The following is a 27,006-nucleotide window of genomic DNA, read 5'->3' on the forward strand; positions in this document are numbered from 1 at the left end:
AGACACGGAGAAATGGCTCTAGCCACGGTTCAGCTCAGTGAAAATTCAAGTCTTGGGAAAAGGATTATTCTGTAGCTCGAGTCACAAGTAATCCCAGAGCTGGTTTTAAGCCAGCCTGACCCATCAGTAACGGCCTCAGGCTTTGGAGGTCAGCCAGTCAGAGGCAGACATGGACATCGACCCATACCTGCCTCCGAGACCAACACATAACTTGCTTCCCAAGACCCTATGGGAGACCCTGTATGAGATCAGTGAGGCTGTGCCTGACTGGCCAAACTTTTACCTTAATATGTCCAGTTGTTTTGGTTTCAGATGTTGAGTGAGCGTCTCTTCTGTTGACAATGGGGCCATATTTCTTTTACATCTAAATTTTAATAAGTCAGTGCCCAGGATTAATACCTGGAATGATGGATTTTTCTTTTTTACTTGAATATTCTGGGTTATGTTTTCTAGCTTTTTTTTTGCCCAATGATTATGTTGAGACAGAAACGGCAGCTGGGGTGAGGGACATCGGAATCTTTCCTCACACTCCCTGGGCATCAGGGCTCCTGCAGCCTGCATGGTTCTTTCCAAAAGACAGATCCTTGTCCCGCTGTACGCATTAACCCAGGGACTTAGTGGGTAAGACCTTATTTTTATCAATATTCAAAACAAATTTCATACTCCAAATCCAGAGCCCCAGCAAGCAGCTCTGAGAGGAGAGGTGATAGGAGGGAGAGGTGTTGCTGGAGCTGAGGCTGAAGATGCGTAAGTTACCTCTGAGTTTCCTGCTCACCCTTGTGAGCAGAAGGACCCACAGAGCGCAGGAGTCTAGTGGTCAAATAACCCAAGCCCCAGAGTCCAGAGCAAGTCAGAGAGGCTCCGGGCTCCTAGGCGCTCCCCCCTCCCCACCCAGTCCTTGGATTTTACTACTGTCAGCAGAACGGAATTGGTTTCATCACAAGGAACCCCTGAACTTACCTTTTAAGAGCCTTTTAGGTGGAAAGTAAATCAAATTTGCAAAGAAGTTACATTCATAAACATATTTTTATTCTCTTTCTGTACATATTGGCAATGATAAAGCTTAAAGATGCATGTCCTATGAAATATGCAAAAACAAGGAATTTACATAAATAATTTATACTTCAGAAAATTAAAGTTGAAAAATATTTCCATATCATTAGAGTTCACAGTATTTAAAGTAAATCAAGCTTTCCCCTTTATATTTCAAACTCTATTGTCTCAGCAGAGATGACAAAGTCTAACCGGGAATAGAATGATCAAGTCTGTGTCTTCATTCAGTGCACGAGCAGACCTACTTCACTATCAGGCTGTGCGCACGCCCAGGCTGCAGTGTTTCTCCCCCATCCTCCACCTCCTGAGCGCCTGTGACCCAGCACAGGTGGAATGGCTACCACCTGACGGGGCACATTCGACCAAGTGGTAGTGTCTGGTGTTCTGATGCCTCATTTCCACTTAATACTTTTTATAGCCCTGAAAATGGAAACCCCGGCATCTAAACACAGCCAAAGATGTTAACACTAATACAAGGCACTGTGCTATGGGTTTGGTTTATTTATAGGAAAGATCATGTTTGCATAGATTGCTAGCAATTTAGTGTGCAATAAAATAGCCCCGGCGCGTGTGGCCTGTGATGGATGAAGCTGTGTGGTGCTCCTTCGGCCCAAGAGCAGCACCGTCCGTCTGGCTCTAGCCCCAGCCTTTTGGGCAGATCCCTGAGGCCCCTACAGGAGAGTTTTTTGCTCAAAAAGCTGCAGGTCAAAGCGGACCCAGACCTCCCCAGTGGGGACCTCATGCAGCAGCAGTCGGCGGGTTGTGGGGCCTTTGCTTTCCTGTTCTGTGCGAATTTTTGCCACTGGAACTTCAGTACGACCCAGGAAATCTGGTGAATAGACATGTGAGAGTCAAAGTTTCTTCTTTATAAAAATTGTTAAACTACCCCAGGAGGAGTGTCTAAAAACATTCTTAAAACTTTCAAATTCAGAACAATTAACTTCTTTTGCTTAGTGGCTATTCGATACTGTGAATAGATGCATGCAGAACGAGAGGACTTTGGGAGGGAAACTGCTTCTGAAACTGCCTCTTTGGGATCCAAGGCCCTTCAGTCAGAAAATGTGTCACCCTCTCAGTAGGTGCTGGGAGCAGGGCTGCTATTAGGAGTGTAGGTTGTGACTGGGGTCCATACTGGAAACACACTGGAGGCCAACCTTTACCCGTGAGAGGACCTCCCCCAGCTCTGCTTCCCACATGAGCAGTGGGTGCCCATGGGGTTGTGTCATTTTCCTTAGGTGTCATGGGGTAAAAATAAAGCCAAGTACCCTGGATCTAGACCCCAAATTTTAGAGTATTGGGGAAGCTCTGGATTCCCTGGTCAATTTATACTTTACCATCTGGTGAAAACTGATCTCTGTCAAACATGGTGAGACACAGCACATCTTGGTAGAGATCCTTAATAAAGAACTGGCAGTTAAAATTCCATTTGGGATTGAGTGTGTCCGGGAGGGTTCTGGTGGTATAGCTCTGGGAGCCCATGCTGATTTCACAGTATGGATTGCTCTTTCCTGAACAAAAACAAACCAAAGATGCATGTGGCATGTGTAGGTAAAATAAATGACAACAGGACCTTCCTTGAGCAGAGGCAGGATCCAAACGGATGCTTCTCTGTAAACCATGACAGCAGGAGCCACTGTCGGAGCCTCGTGGTCTCCGTGTCCCCAGTGCTGACAGCCTCATAAGCCTGGGAGCAACTGTGTGGGCTCTGACACCCAAACTGTTTCCCCATGAGCTTGGGCAAGTGTCAGTGCAACTTCTCAGAAGCACTGAGGAGGGAGGCACTAGTACTTATTGGGAAAACACAGTGGTCCAACAACCATCACTTGAAACACTGATTTTTAAAAAGGCATCCCATTATTCAACGTCCAGAAGAGTCCTCAGCAAAGAACAGGGTAGTTACCACATCTGTTGAATGAGAGAAGCATTTACCATTTGGTTTACAGGCTTTTAATTCTGTAGCTTCGATGACCTGCACCATCAGACGCCCAATGCCTGAGGTCTTTTGAGAGCGAGCTACAAAAGAGGAAGGACAAGTCTTGTTAGTTTCTTCTCTGAGCATGCAGGTGGTGCGCTGATGATGCTGCACTGTAGGTACAGTCTAACCAACCCTAACACGCCCCAGTGTCCCCTGCAGTGGCACCGGGCCTGGCAGCCCAGCATCTGGCTGGTCTGTGTCTTGGCCCAGGCTGTCACCTGCTGTGATATCTTGTCCACTGTTTCTGCCTGTCTGCATCCTTACCTGGCCTTGAAGATGCACGCCCAACTCACCCCCCCACCCCCCGCCCTCTCCACACATCCATTATCCCCAGCTCTTGAGTGTCCTGCAGCCTGCGGGTTCAGAAATTCTGAGTCCTAACAGTCTCCTCTGCCAGGAGAGGCCGCTGCAGAGCTTGTGTTGTTTATGCAGCCTTGTATTAACCCTCGGTTGCCTGGCAAATGGTAATACTAATAAAATAATACATTATACCCATTCAGCATTTTTTGTGCCACCTTCAGTCCAGGGCGTGATCCTGGGGACCCAGGATTGAGTCCCACATCGGGCTCACTGCATGGAGCCTGCTTCTCCCTCTGCCACCACCCCCCCCACCCCCCGGTCTCTCATGAATAAATAAATAAAATCTTTAAAGAAATAAATAAAAAATAAAAGCAGTTAACATTTATTGGATACTTTGTGTTAGGCACCTGTGCTAGACCTCTACAGAAGTTTTATTTAAGCCGTACCTTATGCCATATGGTAGTTGTTTAGAACTGCCATCTCCACACACCAGAGAACAGAGGCTGAGAAAGGACTATAACCTGCCCGTGTCACAGAGGCTATCCGTGGCAAGGTAAAAAATTCACCACCAGGTACTAAAGTCTGTTAGCCACCCACCATCTTTCCAATTACATGTAAACATGTCAGCTTATAAAGCGGTTTCACTTAAGATTTTGTTCTACTTGAGGGTGTGCTCCAAAACCTTCCATATGGAGGGAAAGAAGTCTGTGAACTCAGATTATCTTGTAAATATGAAGTGAAGCAGGTTTTGCCCTCAAGGGTTTAAAAATGAACAAAAAGGCTGGTTGGTGAGCTACTGATTTTTCAAAACTAGGGCAACTAAACTTTCTCTATGAGAAGTGGCCCCAGTTCCCCTTAAATGCAGGGCGGGGCCGTATTCATCTTTAGAGGCCTGTTAGGACTAGCACAGGGCTTGGCACAGAGTAAGTAATAAATGTCTAGAGAATTGAACACATAGAAAATGCATAACCGTATGTACAGACATTGATGTTAAGCAAAACTAATAGAAAAACTCTGATTTACATCTTTTACCAATTAAGAGATTATTATATGCTTTACAAATCATTCAGTTGTTGATTTTTTCAATAGCAAGCATTTTAAGTACCATTAAAACACGATGCAATCAGCAAAGGCCAATTTACACATACCTTTCAAGAGTATATAACAAAATTAGGGAAACCTGAATAAAAAAAACAGAGTTGCAGCTATAGCAGCCAGGAACATGAGAGGGAGGACTGGATAGGGAAGGCCTGGGGGTGGGTGTGGGCAGGGGTTCAGAGGCGGTTTGTTCTGTCAGGCAGTGGTGGTATGGGCGAGGTAGAGGGAAAAGGAGAAGAGGGGCTGCGTAACAGGTAATACTGAGGATGCACCCTGAGTCTGGGCTAAGAATTTGTCCTTAATTTGGGAGGCAACAAGGAAGATGCTTAAGCAGGGAGATTCAGCCCTATAAGAATACTCTGGGAATGAAGGGGATGGGTGATGGGGCCCCTCGTGCTGGGGTGGAGACTGGAGGGTCTTAATGGGGCTGTGCCACCAGGAAAGGACCAGGACATGGAAGAGAATGATAGAAGGTGTGCAACTCAGCCTCTGAGAAGTGGAGCATGAGGGCTGAGAGATGCTTCTAGTCCATGTGGCCAGGACAACACTGCCATCCACAGAGCTGCTCAGGAGGAGGTGCCAAGGTGCGAAGCCCAGCAGGTGGCCGGGAGAAGTGAGGTGTATGTAGAGTGTGGTGTCAGGGAAGCAGCCCAGCAGGACTTTCATGAAATTGAGAGAGAGGCTCAGGCAAGGGCGGAGCTCCAGGTACAACGGGAGGAAGATCCTTGACTTCCTGCCATTGGGTGCAGGGGGCTCAGAAGGGGAGATGAGTCAAGCCCTGGGTTAGGTCACTGGTGTCAAGTGAGGGAGCCATCTGCACAGGATAGGGACAGCAAGTGGGATGAAGGGCTGGTGATGGGGAGGAGAGCCTTGAGATCCAGGCGCTGTTGTCCAGAGAGGGAGGATGGGTGGATGTGGAGGAGGGCTGGGGCAGAGGCTGCGGTCAGAGAGAAGGCACAGAGCTGAAGGCAAACAGGCCACAGACGTGAAGTTGGGTGAAGCAAATGGACCAAGCAGAAGTGGGCGTGGTTTTGCAGAGGACCCTCCTCCTTTGCCGCAGACAGAAGGGAGGTCCTGGGGCTGGCACTGGATGCTCCTCGCCGCCGTGTAGTGGCTAGGGGGCTCAGGGAGTTCCCACGGGCGGCAGCAGCCAAGTGGGCTCTGCTGTCTGGTCCCCCAGCAAGTCTGGTCTTTCAGGCTGTCCCTGTTTAGTGCCCTCACTGCAGGGGCAGCAGCAGCTTGTGTCCTGAGGGTGGGACCTCGCCCCTCCCTGGGGTCCCCTGGCAGCTGCTCCCAACTCCCCAGGCACCACCAACTACCTTGATAAGCTTTTTCCCGTTTCTTCTTTTCCGTATCGATGTACTGCTCAGATGCCGCCTTGATCTTCTGGACCCAGGCAGTCCTGGAGAAGCAGAACACAGCCTTGGGGCGGCTTTCCCACACACCTCACAGGCTCAACCAGGAGCTCCAAAGCTCTATGCTCCTTCTTCACGCCTGTGCTAACCTTGGCTTTGACAAGTTTCCAATCATAGACCTAATATTAGTTGAACTGAAAGACTTATTTGCTAGTTGAAGATCAAGCTGAGACTTTCTAGACAGTTACTGCTTATAAAACACCAGGCACTTGCACTGTGCTGCCCTGCCCCCCCCCCCCAATAGAAGATGCAGTGTGCCCCATCAGTGGCAATTCAGCATGACAGAGGGACATTCTACTGAAATCAAAGAACCAAGTGCACTAGAAAAGGAGGAGCACCCCCTCCACCCCCGTTTGCCATCACAGAGGTGCTGAGCTCCACTACAGAGGACGCATGGCTGGCCAGAGAGCAGGAGCATGGTGCTCCATAGGAGGAGGGCAGATATTCTGGCTGGAGCACAGGTCATGTGGGGTGGGGGAAGGGACTGCGGCTGAGATGCACACAGGGGGCCTCAGAAACTGGGTGAAGGTGCCTGGACTGCTGCACAGGGGATTTTAGTAGGAAGCAAGATGCTGGATCTCCCATTTTGGAAGATCCTAAGGAGGGCCTGGAGGCAGGGACACATGGAGAGGTGATCGTAGCAACCCAGCATGTCTACACCAAGGCTGACCAGTAGACTAGGGGGGTGGGACTGGTTAGGGAGCTTGGACATGCAGAATTAGCAGGACCAGAGGTGATTTATGAGAGGGAGATGTCCAGGCTTCAGGTAGGTTACACGTGGTCAGGACTGACCTCTCGTTAATGTTGTCTGTTCGAAGGGTGTAGACTCGGTCAATGTGAGAAATGTGGAAGACCGGCTCATCGCTGGAAGGGTCCGTGGGCAGTTTCACCAAGACTTCATTCAGGAAAATGGGCTGAAAGAGGGTCAAAACACAGGCAGTGAGACGGGCCAGAACCCTCCTTCTGTTCTGAAGAACCTGGTTAAGAAGCAGAGAAGGGTCTAACTTCTTGAGGCTTTTACTTAGGGAAAAAGAGACTGTGTCCATTTTGTGGAAGAAAACATCTTGGGCAGATCAGAGGTTACTGGACTGGGGACAGGAGCTCACAGGACGTGGTCTCTCCTCTTCTACCTACACTTAGCACTCTGCTTCAGCTTCAGTTCCAAGAGACCTGATGCTGAATGTGGACAGAGGTGGGATCACACGTCACGTCTGCCAGGAAGGAGGCCAGCAGCTACAGCTGGAATCCAGCTGTCGGGGGCGGGGGGAGCAATGCGGCTCAACCACCCTGGGGCTTCCTCCCTGGGAAATGGAGGAGTGACCCACCTGGAGACGGGGAAGGAGGTCCTCGAGGTGAAGGAAACACCTCGTTATGCTCCTGATGCAACGGCCAGGAACGTGACACTTACCGTTTTATACATTTTGAACTGGGCATTGGACTTAGAGCTGAAAAGCTTCTCAGAGCCTGAGGAAACAGCGAACTGCTTGACCATGTAGGTCAGAAGCAGAAAGTCGTTGAAGAGGAATCCGTGTAGCTCCTTGTTGCTCTTGGTTTTGTATAATTTCCCACTGTGCAGAAGCTTCCGGGGCCCCAGGCAGTTGGTGAGTGAGTTGAAAATAAGTTGCTTAAAGAGAAATTGTAGCATCATAAGTCCCAGCACAAGCCTCCCCGGGCCCCTTGAGAGGCCGGTGCCCTGGACCTGAGGTGCTGTGGTACAATCTTCTGGTTCAGAATGTGGCTGTAATCATTCACCTTGACACAAAAGAGCCTTGCCTTTTTTTTTTTTTTTTTTCCTTCAGAGTTCAAACAACTGGCATGGTGAAAATGATTACTTATATCCACAGAATAGGGGTTTTATAAATTAATTCAAAAAACTCAAAAGTACCAAATTTCTCTCTATAAGAAAGGAAAATGAGAACCCAAGAAGGGGCAGGATGGTGAGTCCACGGGGCCTGGGCTGAGGCATGTCCTGGCCACAGTAGGGGAAGGCCTGCAGCTGGTTCCCCACCCAGAGCCTGCCTAGTGGCACCCAGCTCAGCACCCCAGGCCTCACCTCTGCAAGACCTTCACACTGGACGTGCGCCTGGATCCACTCTAGTCGGTCTGAATTTTCTTTTTCCCGAACTCCTTCATTAACTTGGGAACAAAGCTCCTCTGCTTGCTCAAGAGCCAGCTTTAGGGAGGAATGGTCTACATGATTCTCCAGGGTGTTCTCCAGAATCTGGAAAAGAGTGGGCTGCATCATCTGGGAAGTGGAGTGTCTTCCACCCACCCACCCAGACGTTCTATTGGCTGCTGTATGTGCTGCGTGCTGGGCACTGGCTAAACAACAGTAAGATAATTGTTTGCCCTCGAGAGGCTCATAGCTCCAGAGTTCTGGGGGTGACAGGTGATTCAGTTACAAGAGGGTGTGTCAAGTGCTACATGGATCAAGTGTCCTGAAACGTGTGGGCGTCTGATGGCTCTCTGGGGGGTCTTGGTAATAATACACGTGTTAAAGGGTGTCTCCCTACCTTCCCCCCCCCGTAATTTAAGCCACGTGCATTTAACCCAACAGTTTAACCTGGCTGCAGCTCTCAGAAGTACGTGAACTTGCTGGATAGCAACATATAAGTATGTTGGGGGTCACTGATTTAAAAAAATATGAAGAAAGCAATGAATTGTTTGCTACAGGGAAAATACAATCAAATCATGTCATCAGCTTATAGGAAAACACATTCAGTTCACTCTGAAGTGACTTCAAACTAATGTTACAAATGCAAAAGAGTAGAGGCTGGGGTACAACTCTGTGGAGCCTCTGGAAATTAGTGGTCCCATCAGCAGATGGCTCCTGTCTGGGCTCTAGTCATGTTGGGGTCACAGTTCTTTGTTTACAATTCCAAAATGGGACAAAGCCCTGAAAGTCTAAAGTTTCTTTCTTTCTTTTCCTATTTATTTATTTATTTATTGAATCTTTTCCTTTTTAAATATTTTATTTATTTATTTATTTGAGAGAGAGAGAAAGAGAGCAGGATTAGGGGGAGGAGCAGAGGGACAAGGAGAAACAGACTTCCTGCTGAGCAGGGAGCCTGATTTAGGGCTCAATCCCAGGACTCTGGGGTCATGACCTGAAATAAAGCCACTCAACTGACTGAGCAACCCAGACACCCCTGAAGTTTCTTTCAATATTCATTTGGTGGCAAAACCTGACCTAAACTGAAGAGATATATTTATTTATTCTACTTAAAAGTGATTATTCATATATTTCACTGTAGGAATATTACTGTGTTTGGTTAAAGGTGATGTCCAGGCTTTGTTGTAATGTCATATAATATACAGTATTTAGATTACATTCTGAATTCTGAAATACATCTGCCTCAAAATATTTCAGGTAAGGGGCTGTGGATTACTGTGTATTAATGGGTCAGTTTGGTATCATTAACTGTAACATAAGGTCCATAATGAGGTAACATGGCTTAGAGACCAGTGGTCAAGGGATAATCAATAAAAGTAACAGTCATATTATTTAGGCTATTTTTCTTTGTAAGATGATTACAATTGTGTCAATGATAACTTGTGGAAAAAACACTTTATAATACGCCTTCTCCTTAGAAGAGGCCCACACAGCTTATGTTCAAAGATGGATGGACTTTTAGAACTGCTGGGATGCGAACGGCAAGGGGACGGTGATGAGCTCTGGCTGGGGCATGCTGAGTTGGGGACTCCTGAGACCTCTAGGTGATGGTGCTTAGCTAGCTGGTAGATGAATTCAGATCTCAGCAGAAAGACTGGAGCCCAAGGTCATACTAAGAATGGCCTCTGTCTGGGTTCAAGACAAGCTCCACGGCTGCAGACCTGGAGGGCACTTACCTTGCTTAGAAACACACACTCATGACTCTGAGAGGCCCGCAGAGTCTCCTGGGGGAAGGGAGTCACTACCCCAGTGACACCGGATGACTGTGATTTGCCTAATGGGGATTGCATGTGTGTGTTCCCGTGCACGCACACACGTGGCACCTGGTCTATCAGGCCACCTGGCAGGGGCTCCCTGAGCGTGGCCTCTGTGGACCTCAGAGGGTCCTGACCCTGTTCCAGCCGGGGCACTCACACTTCTGATGAGGAGAGGGTAGCGGGTGATCCTCTGCATGGGCTTCAGCAGGAAGCTGGAGAGGGGCATTCCTTTACACCGAGGGTCAGATGCCAGCTTCTGCAGATAATTGAGAGGCTCATGAGGAACTCATAGCATCAGTGAAGACAAAGGAAACACTGACTGTACTCCTGACATTGACCACCTTTTAGATTTCTAATTTCTTTTAAAAACTCAAGATTCAAAATGATACGTATCAGATTAGCAGCAGGAGTTTCCCCCCTCATTTGGTAAAGCCAGCAGATGCTTTTCAGCCCTTTCCTTCTTACCTGGATCTGGCAGTCTGCGCCATCACTTCCTCCTTTGCTTCCAGAACCACTGACAGCTGTCTTCCCAAGCTGGCCCCTTCCTGATCCTTACTTCTTTCTTCTCCTCTACCTGCTGTCCACTGTGGGTGCTGCCCGAGACCCCGCACAGCTGAGGCCCAGAGCGTCACCCAGACCCTCTTGGGCGCTCCATACTTGCTGCATCACTCTCCTTCCCTCCTACCCCGATCCCCTACAGGCACCTCAGCAGACCCCAAAGTCCTCATCTTCCTTCATGAAAGCCTTTTCTTCCACTTCCATCCCTGAGCTGCCAGAACCATCCTGCACCCATCTTCCCTCCACACACCTGGGAGTCACCTTTGTCACCAGTCTAGCTTCTAAATAGCTCTTGATTTCCCCTGCCTCTGCCTGCCCGTTGTCTCTGCTTTATTAGAAACCATCACTACCATTTAGAGCACCTACGACGAGCCAGGTAATGAATGCATTGGCCTTTGGTACTGTTCCTTCTGCTCTTTCTTCACTTGGCTAATTCATACTCCTTTCAGAAGACTGAGATTATGCTTCCTCTTGGTCAGGCCCTCCCCTTTCTTGACACCTTCCCTCCTTTTCAGTGATCCTTCTGGAGCGTCCACAATAATCATGGCCACCTTATTATAACACCACCTCTGGAATGGGTAAGGTAAGTAGAGGTATCACGTTTGAGGTGTCTCGGTGACCTTGCAGACTGTTAGCTCCATACAATATATATGCTAATATAATATATATAATATATAATATATAAGCTAATATAATATAGTTATATTATTCATATAGTACCCGAACACAGTAGCTAGTACTCTTGGATGACCTTTTTTTTGGATGACCATTTGTAATGACCAAAAAGCATATTTACTGTAATTTACCTAACCATTTCCTGCTTTGGGATATTAAAACTGCCCCCTCTTTTTGTTTTTGGATATATCTATATATGTTGCTATAACAAGCATCTCCATGCTTTTTATTTCTGTATTTTCTGAGACTTTAAAAAAAGTAACATTTAGGGAGCACCTGGGTGGGTCTGTCAGTTAAGTGTCTGCCCTTCAGCTTATGCCCTTCAGCTCAGGTCAGGATCCCAGAGTCCTGGGTAGGACTCCCTGCTCAGAGAGGAATTTGCTTCCTCCCTCTTCCTCTTCCTCATACTCTTTTTCTATCTCAAATTAAAAAAGCAAACAAACAAAAAAAACTTTAAAAAGTAACATTTACAACAAGGCTTATTGCCAGATTTTGTTTTAATGTAATGGACACAATGCCTTTCATTATAAGACTATACATTTTTTATTTCTTACTATTGTTACAGTTGTGATGACACTGATAACCTATTTACATTGCTATTGTTTTTACTATTTGGAAAATTTTAAAAGTCTTATGCTTTAGAATGTAAACATCAAATTAAAAAAATATTTTATTTATTTGAGTGAGAGAAAGAGAGCAGGACTGGGTGGAGGGGCAGAGGGAGAGGGAGAAACAGACTCCCCACTGAGCAAGAAGCCTGATGTGGGGCTTGACTGCAGGACCCTGAGATCATGACCTGAGCTGAAGGCAGAGACCCAACCTACTGAGCTACCCAGGAACCCCTTTCTGTTAGAATTTTTATCCTCCATCTAAACATGTTATATTTTATGCTTAATTATTTTTTTCCATTCTTTTTTGATAATGACATTAAAAATCTCCATTCTCCCTTAAGGCACTGTGGCTGTATACAGATCTCAATATGTAGTGTTTCAGAAACCAAAAAGACAAGAAGACACGTAAAAAAGCAAGAAAACAGATTTGACTTTCATTTCCCTCACCACTTTGACATGTGTGGTAATAGTTTCTACTCCTGAACAACATCAGTGAAATGCGTTATCACAACATGACATTCTATTATAATCAGCAGCCATCCGAAGCTCACTGTTGTATCTCTAGAAGGATGTTGCTGATTCATATGTTACACATAGTGGTCTCTGAGTGTTGTTTTATCGATACTTCTCTTTACCAAATGTTTGTTCTTAATTTATGACCACAGCATCAGAGAACCGATTGTGTCCTCTTCTCACTGGTTTCTGGAAGCTTTGAGGACATAGGGGTGCCCCTGCAGCACATGGACAGGGTCATACACATGCATTTTATGTAGCGTCCTACATCACCTCTCATTTCCTTTTGTCTCACTGTATTCATCCACTGACAACGTTTTATCTTGTTGCTTTTTATATATTTGAGTAAGCTATTTTATACTCTTCCTGGAATAAGATGGATACAAAATAAACACCATCTACAAATTTAATAAAGTGACATTCTGGATATTTTGGAGCATAAAGCAGCTGATTTAAGTAAATAGGCCTAAATAATACTCTACTAATAGACGGGCAAAATTATGGTCCTAGAGCCAAAAAAAATCAATTTGACATGGAAGGTGACACAAATATTCAGAAAATTCTTTGCCATATTGGTGTTTCCTCTGGAAATTGGTGGAGTACCCTTCCCCATCCTGAGCTTCCTGACAATGCAGCTGTACATCTCCGCCTGTAGGCTCGGAACGGGGTGGGCCTGCCTGTGATCTCAGGATGGAGTTACCTTTAAAAATTCCTTGAAATCTGCATCTTCATCTGTCTTCTGCTGTAACAGAGCTGCTCCATTGAGCTGACAGCTACAGAACCGGATATAAGCCTGCATGTGGGACAGCTCAGCTGCCAGGATATCCCCAATCATCTGCACAGGCATCTTCTCTCCTCCCGTCTTCTTCCGTACCCGCAAGGCCCTGCAACCGACACACTCTGTTTTCAATGGATGTAGTTGGTATATAAAGGATGAATATCATGGGAAACTAAAATAAGGACAACCAGCAAGTCACCTAAAAACCTGGCACTGTGAGGGGAGAGTGAGGAGGAGGAGGAGGCAGCTGGGGCCTATGCTCCACTGGCCAAGCCAATCTAGGTAAAATGTTAGCAAAGAAGAGTAAGAAATGAAATTCATACTCTGGGGTATTTCTAGGTCTTTGGAATTGTTTTGGGTTCATCTGTGTTTCTTAGCAAAGTTCCTTTAGAAAATTCTAACTTGTTCCCAGCTGAACCAAGAAAAGAATTTCCCACATGCTGTAGGGGGAGAAAGGGAGCAGGAGCCCACAAAGGTCAGATATGGAGGTGGAGGTGAGCACTGTCCCCAGGAGAGCTGCTGTCCCCTAAGGGGCGCAGAGACATAGCAGTGGTGAGGAGATCACCCCAAGGAGTGGAATTTCACATGGAGCCTGAGGAGCCTGCCAGACCAGCCAGTACGTCTGGGTCACGGGCTGCAGCTTCTCTTCTACTCTACCCAGAACAGACAAGTATATTTTGAAATTTTGTTTATTTTATGATTTACTTTTTTTCTTTGTTTCGTCAAAGTATTTTCTTTGCTATATATTTCTTGACTTCCATAGTTATGTATTTTACAGTTACAGGGCATTTCATTAAATGACAATAAAATAAAAAGCTTGAAGGAACAGAAAAGAGTTGTGAGTTCCTTTGCAAAACAGCCCTGCAGGGAGAGAGAAAGTCTCTCTCCTAGGGTCTGTGGGTGTCCACTGCAGTGGCAAGGGGTGCTCACAACTCACTTCAGTAGCTTTGTGTTAGACATGATGAGCTCTTTCCAGTTTACAAATATCAAGGCCATCTCTCCTTCACTGAGAAACCCTGACTCTGCCATCCGTTTCTGAAAAACCTAAATTCAAGACACAAAAGAAATAAATTAGCTTAGATGTGACTACACAGCCTATGTGGTCTAAAGTAAACAGTATATCTTCATACCCTGAAACTAATACAATCATGATGTTTTTGAATAAGCTTATTTATGATTGCTAAATTTTTCTCCTAAATTTTTATTTAAATTCTAGTTAACATATAGAGTAAATATTGGTTTCAGGAGGAGGATTTAATGATTCATCACTTCCATATAACACCCAGTTGATTGCTAAATTTTAAATTGCAAATTTCCTTACAGTTTGCTACTTGTGTTATTAGGGCTTTTTTTTTTTTTTTTTTTTTAAAGTAGGCTTCATTCCCAACATGGGGCTTGAACTCATGACCCTGAGATTAAGAGTCACTGAGCCAGCCAGGTGCCCCCCATTAGGGCTAATTTTAAAGATCAAGTCTAGTAACCTCTTTAATAAGACAAAATTCTCATACTTATCTCTAAGGAGATGAGGTAGGTTAAATGAAACCATGGACATAAAGCACATGCACCCTATAAAAGCTGCAGAATTGAAGGGCTGGGCACCCTAGAGTCCTGAGGCAATCTCTGAGAAGCTTAGCAACAGAAAAAGTGATGACTTACACACTCCCCAAGCAGATGTGGATTTCAGAGGCTGGCTGACTGGAGGGGAAATGATGCCCTACATCTGTATTCCATAACACTGAAGGATTTGCAAAGCTGATGTGTATATATTTGCACATGCCTGTGTGGTGTGCACGCGGGTGTGGGTGGGTTCTGAACAAACTTCACAGATCATGCAGGTCAAAGTGAATCATGTGTTATCATTCCCAGGGCACTCATGAAGAAATAAAGGCTGAGAGAGTGATCTGCTCAAGGTCACAAACCTAGAACAATGAGGAGCCAGAACCAAAACTCCAGTGAGTGTTCAGTTTCCACTGAACAACTGGGATTCATAGGGAATGACTTTAAGAACCTTAAGGAAACTGAGAGGTTATTAGAGACAACTCTTCTCATGTGGGATCTTTCCAAGATACACGACAGGTCAGCCTGTTAAAATCGCTCACTGGCCCTGTGTTAAGACACGGACTCCTAGCTGAGGTTCACCAGGTCTGTGTGATCTGATCTGTTCCCTGCCAACTTCACCAGCCGGGCCCTCGAGTACCTGACACTCCAGCCACATGGAACCACATGCAGGACCCTAACTCCCTGGCACATTGCCCTTCCACTTCCTTTTCCTCTTCCGGGCACAGAAAACTCATCCTCGTCCTTCTGGTCTTGGCTGAAGCCTAACTGGGAGGGTCCTTCCTTCCTGACTCCCTCTCCCGGCCCCGGCCTCCTGCTACTATAGCTGTCTGTCTGTCTCTGCAGGACCGCGAACTCCTCGTGGGCAGGAACTTTGTCTTCTACCTCTGTTCTCCAGCACCGTGCTTTCTGTACATGATAGATTTTCAATTAGTGTTTATTTACTGAGTTGTGCTGAACACGGATTCAAAGAATTCAGGCAACAGTGCTGTGAAGCGGACATCTCTAAAGTTTCCACAGTTCCAAAATCAGGCTGCAGACATTGGGATCCTCCTACAGGTGCGAGCCCCGGAAAGGTGGTGGATCTGCTCTGAGGGCTCGCCGAGGGAAAGCCTCTGGTGGTCTGTTCTTTCACCCATTGATGAATTCATATCACTCTGTCTATTCATTCCATTTACCAGCCTCAGTGAGGTAGGCAGAGGAGGAAGCCAGTCCCAGGGTCCCCAGGGCCCTCTAGGGACCTCTGTGGGAACGATGATGAGAACGCCTGCCTGTGAATGGTGCTTCCACCCTAAACCCCTGCACTGACAGGACTCCCTGCTCTTCAGGTGAGGGCAGGTGGGCAGAGTGGGAATAACGAAGGCCCACGTGGTTAAGTGACTGGTATGAGTGGGGCAAGCATGCGTCCTGTGTTCACCCTCTGTGCTAGGGCCAGAGATGCACTTCCACGGCTATATACAATCTCGGAGGACTGTAATCCGACCAGCGGCAGGGCTGATGCTCAGAGGGGTTAATAATAAGAGGGGCTTTTCTTCTAGGGCATCCTTCCCGGTCAGAGAAGTGCAGGCATGAACACATATAATTCCTTCAGTACTGATGGGAAGGCCTGCAAAGGACCAGACGAAGTTCTGGGGATGCGGGATAAAGGACACACGTCCCTGCTGTCAGGAGCTCACAGCCTTATCAACTGAGAAGGGCAGCAGAGTGTACCTGTGGGCAGAACAAGTGTGCTGGGTCTGGAGATCCCAGCCTGCACAAGGGGGACAATGAATTGGGACAGGTCTTGCTGGGGGGCAGCTGCATGGATGCAGCCTCCACTCCGTGCCTGTAGTGAGGTCACGGCCGGGCCTCTGTGGCATCTGCAGGGCCTGTGTGGGCACACGTGTTCTCTTCAGGTGGCTTGTTTATTTAACTGGGCTTCTCATCTGAGGGCCTTGACACATTTTGTGGGAACTAAAGGCCATGGAAACAAGAGTGTAACAAAGTACAGAGTCTTATTTTGTTTACTCCACACAAATCATTTCTAGGTGCTACTCTAACAGCTGTTATTGGCTTAGGGGTGACTGGCAACATTAATTGGCACAAAACAGTAAATATATTGTAACTGGGAAATGTTTTACAATGTGGTCCTATTCGGTTTTCTAAACTGACACAAACGTTAGATGAATGTTTCACTGTCTCACAATCCTTCTGTAAATATCAAAGTTTGTGAAGATCTCAGGTGTCAGAAGAGCACAGTAAGCAGAGGCTGAAATGTGAGGTGGACAGTTTCCTTTAGCGCCTTCCTGCTGACTCTCTACCCTTGGCCTTCCCCTGCCACATCCAGCGGTGGCATCTCGTTCTCTCCACCCTGCATGACCCACTCCGGGGGAGGCAGGTGACTGCAGTTCCTCGGGCAGCCTCCCACAGCCCAGACCACGCGCACAGCCCTGCAGGCCCAGGCCTCACCTCCACGACGAGCTGAAGATCATCCACGTACCGCTCTTCAGTCTGAATCAGCTCGTGAATGTAGCCCTGCCTCTTCCTCTCCACTGGCTGCATGGTGTCCAGGCTCTGGAGATCCGCGCACCCTACGGGGTAGGACAGGGTAGAGTTTCAAAAAAGTATTTTAGTCTTTGTAGGAAACAGACATTTATCGGCAGATGTGCTGCGTCCACAAATGATGCCCTGAAAAAGCCACACAGCTTTCCAAAGAGCGCCCTATTCTGTAAAGCGGCGCCCACCTGCCACTCACTCCAAGCAGCAGATTAGCAGCGGCTGTACCATCTCCCTGGGGTCCTAACTTCTTTTCCAAATAAATGACAAAATGAAGGACTTTTACTTATTTTTAAAAATACTTTATTTATTTATTCATGAGAGACCCAGAGAGAGGCAGAGACACAGGCAGAGGGAGAAGCAGGCTCCCTGCGGGGACCCTGGGATCACGACCTGAGCTGAAGGCAGATGCTCAACCCCTGAGCCACCCAGGCGTCCCCAGAATGAAGGACTTTTAGAAATGGCCTCAGAGAGCTCATGACTCTATTGCACTTGTGAAGAATCTATGCAGTTCTCACCACCTCAGGACATTTTCAAAGATATTGAAATGATTAAATGAATCAAATGCTTGAGACCAGTGTTTTCCAAACTGCAGGTCATGAGCCATCCATGGATCCTTATATCAATTTTGTTTTTAAAAATGTGGGTTAGGGAGCACCTGGGTGGCTCAGTTGGTTGAGTTTCTGACTCTTGGTTTCAGCTCATGTCATGATCTCAGGGTCATGAGATCAAGCCCTGCATTGGGCTCCATGCTCAGCACAGAGTCGGCTTGGGAGTCTGTCTCCCCCTCTGTGCTCTCTCCCAAATAAATAAATCTTTATTTTTTTTTATTTTTATTTTTTTTTTATTTATGATAGTCACAGAGAGAGAGAGAGAGAGGCAGAGACACAGGCAGAGGGAGAAGCAGGCTCCATGCACCGGGAGCCCGATGTGGGATTCGATCCCGGGTCTCCAGGATCGCGCCCTGGGCCAAAGGCAGGCACCAAACCGCTGCGCCACCCGGGGATCCCATAAATAAATCTTTAAAAGTGTGGGTCAGGCTAAGCCTTAGAAAACAAATAAATACAAACTATCACGCACAGTACTGGTAAGTATTATTCTGTGAACACTTTTAGTTTGGTATGTAGAATATAGCTCTTACTGTTAAAAAGCAGTTTGAGAAACATTTCTCTAGATTTCTCAAAGTGAAGTGTTAAGGTTAGGAAACCTGACATTCCCAGGATCCAGCAGTTCCCAACAAGACCTCTGCCTTAACACACTAGAACAAAGAACTGGTTCTGGGACACTGGAAGACCTTGAGGGAGGTCCCTAGCAGCTTCATATCAGGGTGAGTGGTACTGCGTTCACTCTGGATCCATTTATAGGCACGTGGCAGCTGAAATGAACATCAGACTGTGAAGTGACATATTTCCAGAATTGCTTGGTAAGTAGCCGAGGGCTTGCTTTATGCACAGGGATAGGGGAATACCTCAGGCAGCCCTTCCTCAGACAAAAATTAATAGCAGGAAGGTGCCAGCAAGCTAGAAGTTGAGGGAGAGAAAGTCGAGGGAGGGTGGATGACCCTGGAGGTGGAGGTAACTGTGAAAGGCAGAGGGGGAAGGTGTAAGCCTGCCCCAGCCTCATCGATGGGGCATGTGGGGACAGATGCAGAGGCACCCCACGGGGAGGTGATCATCCAGCACTGGAAACACATAAAGCCACAGAGGCAGAAAACGCAGGCATCAGACTGGGCGTTTCAAGGGGGTCTCTCTTTCTGCTTGCCTTTGAGTTTTTATAGGTTTTGTATAGATTTGGGCTAACAGTTCTAAGGAAGACAACTGGTCTATTTTCTGTACATGTTGCCAACAGTTCTTTAAAAAAATTATCCTCACGGTAAAACAAAAATAGAATAAGGCAGGTTTCGTTTTGGTGCTTTCAAGAAGTCGCCATGGTGCCACTGTCATGTTCAAAATTATCACACTTCTCTGAGGACCATATGGTCTTCTGCTCTGCTGGGGAGAACTGCAGGAAGACCAAGGGTGTTCTGACCCTGTAAAGGTGATACAGATGCCTGTCTGACCAGGCTGTGTGAAACAAGGGGGCTGGGGGTGAGGTGTTGGTCATGGTGTGACCCAGGGTCACGGATCAGAGGTACCAGTGGAGTCTAATGGAAGCTATCAGAACAGTTTCTAAGGTTACCCTGCCTCTCACACTCATGTTTTACAAATCTGACATTCACATTCTGCCACAGTCACATTCTTCCTCTACTTTTACATAATACTTCTATACATTTACTCAGGTGTGAGTTAAGTATGTAGGAAATCACAGATTTTATGTACTGATTATGTCTCTCCTAATACAAACATAAATACACAACCATTAGAATAAAACAAGTTATCCTATGGGGCGCCTGGGTGGCTCAGGTGGGGAAGCATCTGACTAGATCTCAGGGTCATGAATTCAAGCACTGCACTGGGCTTCACATTGGGCATGGGGCCTACTCAAAAAAACAAACAAAAGGGGCACCTGGGTGGCTCAGTTGGTTAAGTGTCTGCCATTGGGCTCTCTGCTCAGCAGGGAGTCTCTCCTTCTCCCTCTGTGCTTGCTCTCTCTCTCTCAAATAAAATCTTTAAACAAATAAACCCCAACAAGTCCTCCTAGTCCTCCATACTATTTTGTGTGCTATTACGTTGTGTACCATGGGGGTATGTGTATCACACTTTGGGAAACAATTATTTACAGTAAAGCCCACAAGCATTGGCCTATCTGTTCTGTATCTTAGAATAATAGGAAAAGTCTTAGATATTTTATCATTTCTTTTAAAAATATTTTATTTATTTTAGAGGGTGGGGAAGGACAGAGGGAGAGGGAGAGAGAAACCCAAGCAGACTCTGTGCTGAGTGTGGGGCCTGCTATGAGGCTCGATTTCACAATCCTGAGATCATGACCTGAGCTGATACCAAGAGTCAGATGCTCAACCAACTGTGCCACCCAGGCGCCCCTACTTAATCATTTCTAAGGCTACAACATACAGGACACTAGGTTTATCAGAGTGAATGTGAGGACTGTTATACTCTACTTCTAATAATCCCTTTGCATTTCATTACAATGGCTCTTAAGCTTTTATTCTCTTCAAGTTCCTAACTTGACCCTAACCCTCACTTTCAAGGGTCTTACCTCTGATGTCAGGGAAAAGAAACAGAGGCGTGGCAGCCCTTCATTTCCCTGCTCACTCAGCCCTGTACTTCCTTCCTGTGTATGGGGATGAGGGGGTCCTGTTTCTTCCTGAAGCCAGCATCTTTAACCGACCTTCTCCTTTTGACTCCCTGCCATCCTCTCCACCCACACTGTCTCACATGCTGGCCATTAGCAACACGTGGCTACTGAGCATTTTTTATTCATGAGACAGAGAGAGAGAGAGAGAGAAAGAGAGAGCAGCAGAGACACAGGCAGAGGGAGAACCAGGCTCCTCGCAGGGAGCCCGACGTGGGACTCGATCTCGGGTCTCCAGGATCAGGCCCTGGGCTCAAGGCGGCGCTCAACCGCTGAGCCACCCAGGGGTCCCTGCTACTGAGCATTTGAAGTGTGGCCAGTCCAAACAGAAAAGTGCTCTAAGTGTAAAATACACACCAGATTTCAAAGACCTAGTACAGGGCAGCCCTGGTGGCTCAGCGGGTTTAGCACTGCCTCCAGCCCAGGGCGTGATCCTGGAGCCCCGGGATCGGGTCCCTCATTGGGCTCCCTGCATGGAGCCTACTTCTCCCTCTGCCTGTGTCTCTGCCTCTCTCTCTGTGTGTGTCTCTATGAATAAATGAATAAAATTAAAAAAAAAAAAAAAACCTAGTGCAAAAAAAAACCCCGAATGTAAAATAAGGTGTTAATAATTCTTATGTCGATTACCTATTAAAATAGTAATATTTTGGATAATACTGAGCTGAGCAAAAAAAATTATTCAAATTAATTTCATGTTTTACTTTTTAAAATGTGGCTTTTGGAAAACTTTAAATCACATATGGGCTGCATTTGTGACTTACATTATATATCTACTGAACAGCTTAAGTCAGCTGCTACATTTTTTATTATGTTCTTCCCTAACAGAATGTTTTAGTGGTTTCTGCTATTTGCAGAATAAAGTCCTAGCTCAGTAGCACAGGGCTCCAGTCTCCATTATCCACCCATGACCTACAATTGACCATGTAGCCTGCCTGTTAGCCACCCTGGTCCAGGCTCAGTCCTCATGGTGCACCATACGCACTGTATGCACTGCCTGGGGCCCTCTTCTCCACATAGAGCCATCTTATTAACTCTTCCAGGTACAGCTCATGTGACCTGACTCTGGGGAAACTTCCCCATCCTGGTCCCACTTACCCCAGACTGCCTCTTTTTTGTGCTTCCAGGGTAGTTTGCATCAGTATTTAACATTTCACACGATGTAACCTGCATTGTAGTTCATCTGTATATAGTCAGTATGTCTGTCTCTCCCACTGGAGGTCAGGGACTGTGTCTCCCATAGTTCTTGAATATCAAATTTAACACAGGTTTTCACCACAGAGGTCAGGAAATATTTGCCAAATGGCAGACTATTGGGTTGGTCTCCAGACCTGTTTCTCACCTTTCCTCTGCTCTGTACTGCAGGGAGGCCAATCCCATAGGCTGCCTGTATAAGCTCCCATTTTAGTTGGCTTCTGCCCAGGTTTGGCCAATGACAGGAGGCCCTGGAAGGAGATTACAGGGCAAACTGGGAAAACAATCCTTATGCCAGAAAAGTGAGAAGATAGGAGAGCTTTTACATCTCTGGTGGGTAAAGAAAAGAATTTTCTGGGTTTGCATTGCATATAAATTTGGAGTTCAAGAATTCCCAAACTGATAAATTAACAGAAAACTGGTCCCTGGCTGGTGATACTCTCAGGGTGCTTGGTCAAAAAAAATGTACAACTGTCCAGATGGTCTCTTTCACAACCTCAGTTCCACAGGATTTCCAGGAAAACCAAGTCTCACTAAAGATGAGCTCAAAGTAAAAAATTACAAAAAATAAGGAATGCTCCACCATAAATAAAAAGACAATGATTAGAAAGAATCTTAAGAGGGGTGCCTGGCTGGCTCAGTCAGTATAAATTGGAATTCTTCTATTTTTTAAAGATTTTATTTATTGGGCAGCCCCGGTGGCTTAGCATTTTGGCGCCACCTTTGGCCCAGGGCATGATCCTGGGGACCCGGGATCGAGTCCCTCGTCGGGCTCCCTGCGTGGAGCCTGCTTCTCCCTCTGTGTCTTTGCCTCTCTCTCTCTCTCTCTCTCTCTGTCTCTAATAAATAAATAAAATCTTAAAAAAGATTTTTTAGTTATTTGACAGAAAGAGACAGAGAGTGTAAGTGTGAACACAAGCAGGGGAAGCAGCAAGAAGGAGAGGGAGAAGCAGACTCCCATTGAGCAGGGAGCCTGAAGCAGGGTTTGATCTGAGGACCCTGAGATCATGACCTGAGCCAAAGAAGGCAAAGGCTTAAATGACTAAGTCACCCAGGTGGCCCCAGTGTGCAACTCTTGATCTCGAGGTTGTGATTTCAAGCCCCATGTTGGGTGTAGACATTACTTAAAATCTTAAAAAAAAAAAAAAGAACCCCAAGAACATAAAGTAAGAGAACAAAATCTAAAAAAAAAAAAAGAAAAAGAAAAAAAAAGGTAAAATATGTATATTTAAAATAACTCAAGACATACATGAGGGGTTTGAAACCATAGAGTCTATAAAAAAGAATGGGCAGACTCGAAAAAGAAACTAATAAAAATGGCAAATATTATCAGGGAACTAATAAATTAAATAGCACATCAAACACATATGAGGAAAGGATTAGTAAATCTGAAGACAGATATAAAGAAATTAAGAATGCATCCCAGAAAGATAAAAAGATGGAAAACATAAAATGGAAGTTAAGGGACACAGAGGACAGAATGACAGGGTCCAACATACATCTCAATGGGAGGCCAGGAAGGGAGAACAGAAAAAAATGGGAAGAAGTAATATTGAGATTATAATGGTTGAGAATTTTCTGGAATTGATGAAAGATATACCTCCATATATTCAAAAGGAATAATGATTCCAGATTAGGGAAAAAATAAATACGAATCCAATACCTAAACTGCAAAACACCAAGGAGAAAAAAAAATGATTAAGACAGTAAGAAAGAAAAGGCAAAACTACAACATAGGAACAGGAATCACACTGGCTGCACACATCTCAACACAATGATGGGTATAGAGCAAAAATAACTGTCAAATCAGAATTCTAATTATATACAATTAATGGATGAGGGAGAAATAGAAACATTTTCAGGCAAAGTTTGAGAACTACCACTAATAGGCTGACTAATGGAACTATTAAGAGGTGTATTTTGGGAAGATGGAAATTGAGTAAGAAGGAAAAATGAGATGTAAGGAGTGGTGAAGAAAGAGAAGGAAGGTAGGAAAGAGGAATGAAGAGAGAGAAAGGGAAGGAGGGAAGGAAGGATAAACAAAAATACTAGTAAATATGTGAAAAATCAATTACTGATGAATAAAATAACAATAATGATGATGGGTATAAGTTAAGAGGGATTTTAAATTTACCTGAACTTTTTTTTTTTTTTTAATACAAAGAAGCAGTAACATGAGAGGCAGGAGGAGACTCATTAGAAATAAAGCATCCACCTGCATTGATCAGAAGAAGTAAGATAAACATCAAATTTAGACTGTGGAGGCAAACACATATGTTAGAAATGAAAAGGTAACTACTCAAAGAATAGAAACAGAAAACATAACTTTCAAACCAGTAAAGGGAAATAAAGGAAGTAAATTTGATCAAAGCAGCAGAAGTACTGTATAGGCAGAACAACAAGAAGAAAAAAAAAAATACATGGTATGGGACGCCTGGGTGGCTCAGCAGTTGAGCATCTGCCCTCAGCCCAGGGCATGATCCTAGAGTCCCGGGATCCAGTCCCACATTGGGCTCCCTGCATGGAGCCTGCTTCTCTCTCTGCCTCTCTCTGTGTCTCTCATGAATAAATAGATAAAATCTTAAAAAAAAAAAAAAAAGCCTGGTAAATAGAAAATATATAATAAGATGGATAGAAACAGCAGTATTCCATTGTTCCAATAGATGTAAATTACTTAAATCTGTCAGTTATAAGACGACTCTGGATTGTATTTTAACATTCAGCTAGATGCTGGGGGAAGGTGGAAGAGTAGGAGGATCCTAGGCTCACCTCATCCCATAGATACAACTAGATAACACCAACATCAGTGTAAATAACCCAGGAAATGACAGGAAGACTGGCAGGACAGACTCTGCATAGCTAAGTGCAGAGAAGAGGCCATACTGAAAGGGTAGGAAGGGCAGAGACTCAGTTGGGAGCCAAAGTGACTTGTAGGACTGTCCTTAGGAGGTAGGGATACCCTGGACATAGAGAAGGGAGAGAAACAAACTCTATACCAGGCACCCAAGGCACAGGGGCCTCTCACCAGGAGAACAAATTCCCATAACATTTGGCTTTAAGAGCCAGAGGGGATTAACTTTGAAAGTTCTTACAATCAGTGGGGCCTAATACCTGGAACTTTAAAATTCAGTGGGCACAGTTGTGGCAGAGCCAGAGGGTGCTAGGAAACTGAGGCCCTGCCCTTAAAGAGACAGCATAACAGGCTAACTGAGAAACAGCACAGAAGTGGCAGTTTGAAAAATGCCTGGGATCTACAAGAAGATTTATTTACTAACCTCAGAACATATGTTGGAGGACAGGGATATTTGGGAGACTTCTCCTAGAGCAAGGGAGCTGGTGGGACCAGTTCTCTTCCCTGACCCCCAGCCTAAATACATGAACACAGTGGAAATCAGTGCATTGCAAACATTCTCCATCTAGCTTGCTAACACCAGTACCCTGCCCCTGTGTTCTCCTGTGGACCCAGCCCTCTAACTTGGCCTGGACAGCAGCGAGCTGGGGCAGATATCTGGTCTGACGTGGCTCTGCCCACCAATGAAAGCTTCTCAGGGGACAACACAGGGACAGTGCCCTACAGTTCAGTGCTACAGCAACTCTGGTCAATGACTGGTCTGACTTAAGCCCAAGATGGCCCCAGATTGGCCTACTAACAATACAGGGACTAAACCCTGCCCACAAAGGGCAGAGAGAGCCACAATAGACACCAGGACTGAAGGGAAATGCAGCTCAGCTACAACAGTAGGTTCCGGTGAACCTGAGACATTACACTGCAGAGCACTACAGGATCTGTTCTTCATAATGCCACTACTTTCAAGAGCAGGAGACACAGTTAACTTTCTTAACATGTAGAAACAGACACAGAGAGTTAGACAAAACAAGGAGACAGAGGAATATGTCCCAAATGAAAGAACAGGACAAAATCACAGCAAGAGTTAAATGAAACAGAGATAGGTAATATGCCTGATAGAATTTAAAGTAATGGTCATAAAGAGACCCAATGGACTTGAGTCAGGGACCTTAACAAGGCTCTCAACAGAGATAGAAAACACACACACACACACACACACACACATACACACACACAACCAGTGAGAGATGAAGAATAACTGAATATTTTTAATTTCAGAGGGAACTAGAGGGAATAAAGAATAGACTAAAGAAAGCAGATGAATGGATCAGTGACCTGGAGGACAGAGTAATGCAAAGCACTCTAGGTGAATAGAAGAAAAAAATAATAAAAAATGAGAATAGATTAAGGGAACTCAGCAACACCATCAAGTGTGGTAACATTCACATTATAGGGATCCCGGAGGGAAAAAAGAGAGAAAAGGAGGCAGAACATTCATTTGAAGAAATAATAGCTGAAAATTTCCTTAATTTGGGAAAGGAAACAGATATCCAGATCCAAGAGGAACAGAGAACCTCCAACAATCAACCCAAGGAAGTCCACAAGGCACATAGCAATTACAGGGGTAAAAAGCAGTAATAAAGAGAGAATTTTAGAGGCACCTGGGTGGCTTGATTGGTTACTATCGGCCTTTTGCTCAGGTCATGATCCCAGGGTCCTGGAATTGAGCCCCATGTTGGGCTCTCTGCTCACCAGGGAGCCTGCTTCTCCCTCTCACTTTCCCTCTGCTTGCTGCTATGCCTACTTGTGCACATGCTCTTTCTGTCAAATAAACAAAATCTTTTTTTTTTTTATTTTTAAAGAGAGAATTTAAAAAGCAGTAAGGGAAAAGAAAACACTTACATATAAGGGAAACCCCATAAGGCTATAAGCTGATTCTTCAGCAGAAACTTTGCAGGCCAGAAAAGAGTGGTATGATATATTCAAAAGGCTGAAAGAAAAAAATCTGCAGCCAAGAATACTCTATCCAGCAAGGCTATCATTCAGAATAGAATGAGAAATAAAGAATTTCCCAGAAAAATGTGTTAAAGGAATTTGTGACCATTAAACCGGCCTGAAAAGTAATGTTAAAGGAGACTCTCTGAATGGAAAGGAAAGACCATAAGCAGGATTAAGAAAAGTAGGAAGCACAAAAGCAGTAAAATTAAGTATATCTATAAAAATAAAACTCAGTCAAGGGATTCACAAAATAAAAAAGATGTAAAGTATGACACCAATACCTAAAACATGAGGGGAGAAGGGTTAAAAATTTAGTGCTTTTAGAATGAGTTCAAAAACTTAAGTGACCGTTAACTTCATATAGACTGCTATATGTATAAGATGTTATATACAAGCCTTCTGGTAACCAAAACCCAAAAACTGGTAATAGATATGCAGAAAATAAATAAAAAGGAATCCAAGTATAGAAAGCCAGCAGACTGTGAGAGAAGAGAATAAGAGAAGAAAGAAACAGAGGAAAGTTACAAAACAACCACAAAAAGGTAAAAAAAAAAAAAAAGGCAATACGTACTTATTAATAATTACTTTGAATGTAAATGGACTAAATGCTCCAATCAAAAGATATAGGATGACATAATGAATAGTAAAGCAAGACCCATCTATATGTTGCTTACAACAGACTCACTTTAGATCTAAAGACCATGCATATTAAAAGTGAA

At 45.2% G+C, this 27,006-nt stretch overlaps 1 protein-coding gene across 12 annotated transcripts in view; it reads right to left on the bottom strand.

The window, feature by feature from the left end:
• Nucleotides 1–1,007: 1,007 nt before the first annotated feature.
• Nucleotides 1,008–27,006, bottom strand: part of ITSN2 (intersectin 2) — a 128,536-nt gene continuing 102,537 nt past the window's right edge. For 11 of the 12 annotated variants that reach the window (XM_049096063.1, XM_025454506.3, XM_025454504.3 and 8 more), the window contains 11 exons: nt 16,912–17,033; nt 13,844–13,950; nt 12,829–13,012; nt 9,929–10,027; nt 7,895–8,062; nt 7,250–7,465; nt 6,634–6,755; nt 5,746–5,828; nt 2,983–3,066; nt 2,388–2,561; nt 1,008–1,882 (listed from right to left, as the gene is read on the bottom strand). In XM_049096063.1, the coding sequence (XP_048952020.1) occupies nt 1,725–1,882; nt 2,388–2,561; nt 2,983–3,066; nt 5,746–5,828; nt 6,634–6,755; nt 7,250–7,465; nt 7,895–8,062; nt 9,929–10,027; nt 12,829–13,012; nt 13,844–13,950; nt 16,912–17,033 (1,517 nt within the window). In that variant the 3' untranslated portion in view covers nt 1,008–1,724. Of the gene's footprint in view, nt 1,883–2,387; nt 2,562–2,971; nt 3,067–4,476; nt 4,509–5,745; nt 5,829–6,633; nt 6,756–7,249; nt 7,466–7,894; nt 8,063–9,928; nt 10,028–12,828; nt 13,013–13,843; nt 13,951–16,911; nt 17,034–27,006 lie in introns of those variants that run through there. The other variant, XM_049096064.1, reaches the window with a different exon arrangement.

This window comes from Canis lupus, chromosome 17 (genome assembly GCF_003254725.2).
Source record: "Canis lupus dingo isolate Sandy chromosome 17, ASM325472v2, whole genome shotgun sequence".
NCBI classification, from domain to species: Eukaryota; Metazoa; Chordata; class Mammalia; order Carnivora; family Canidae; genus Canis; species Canis lupus.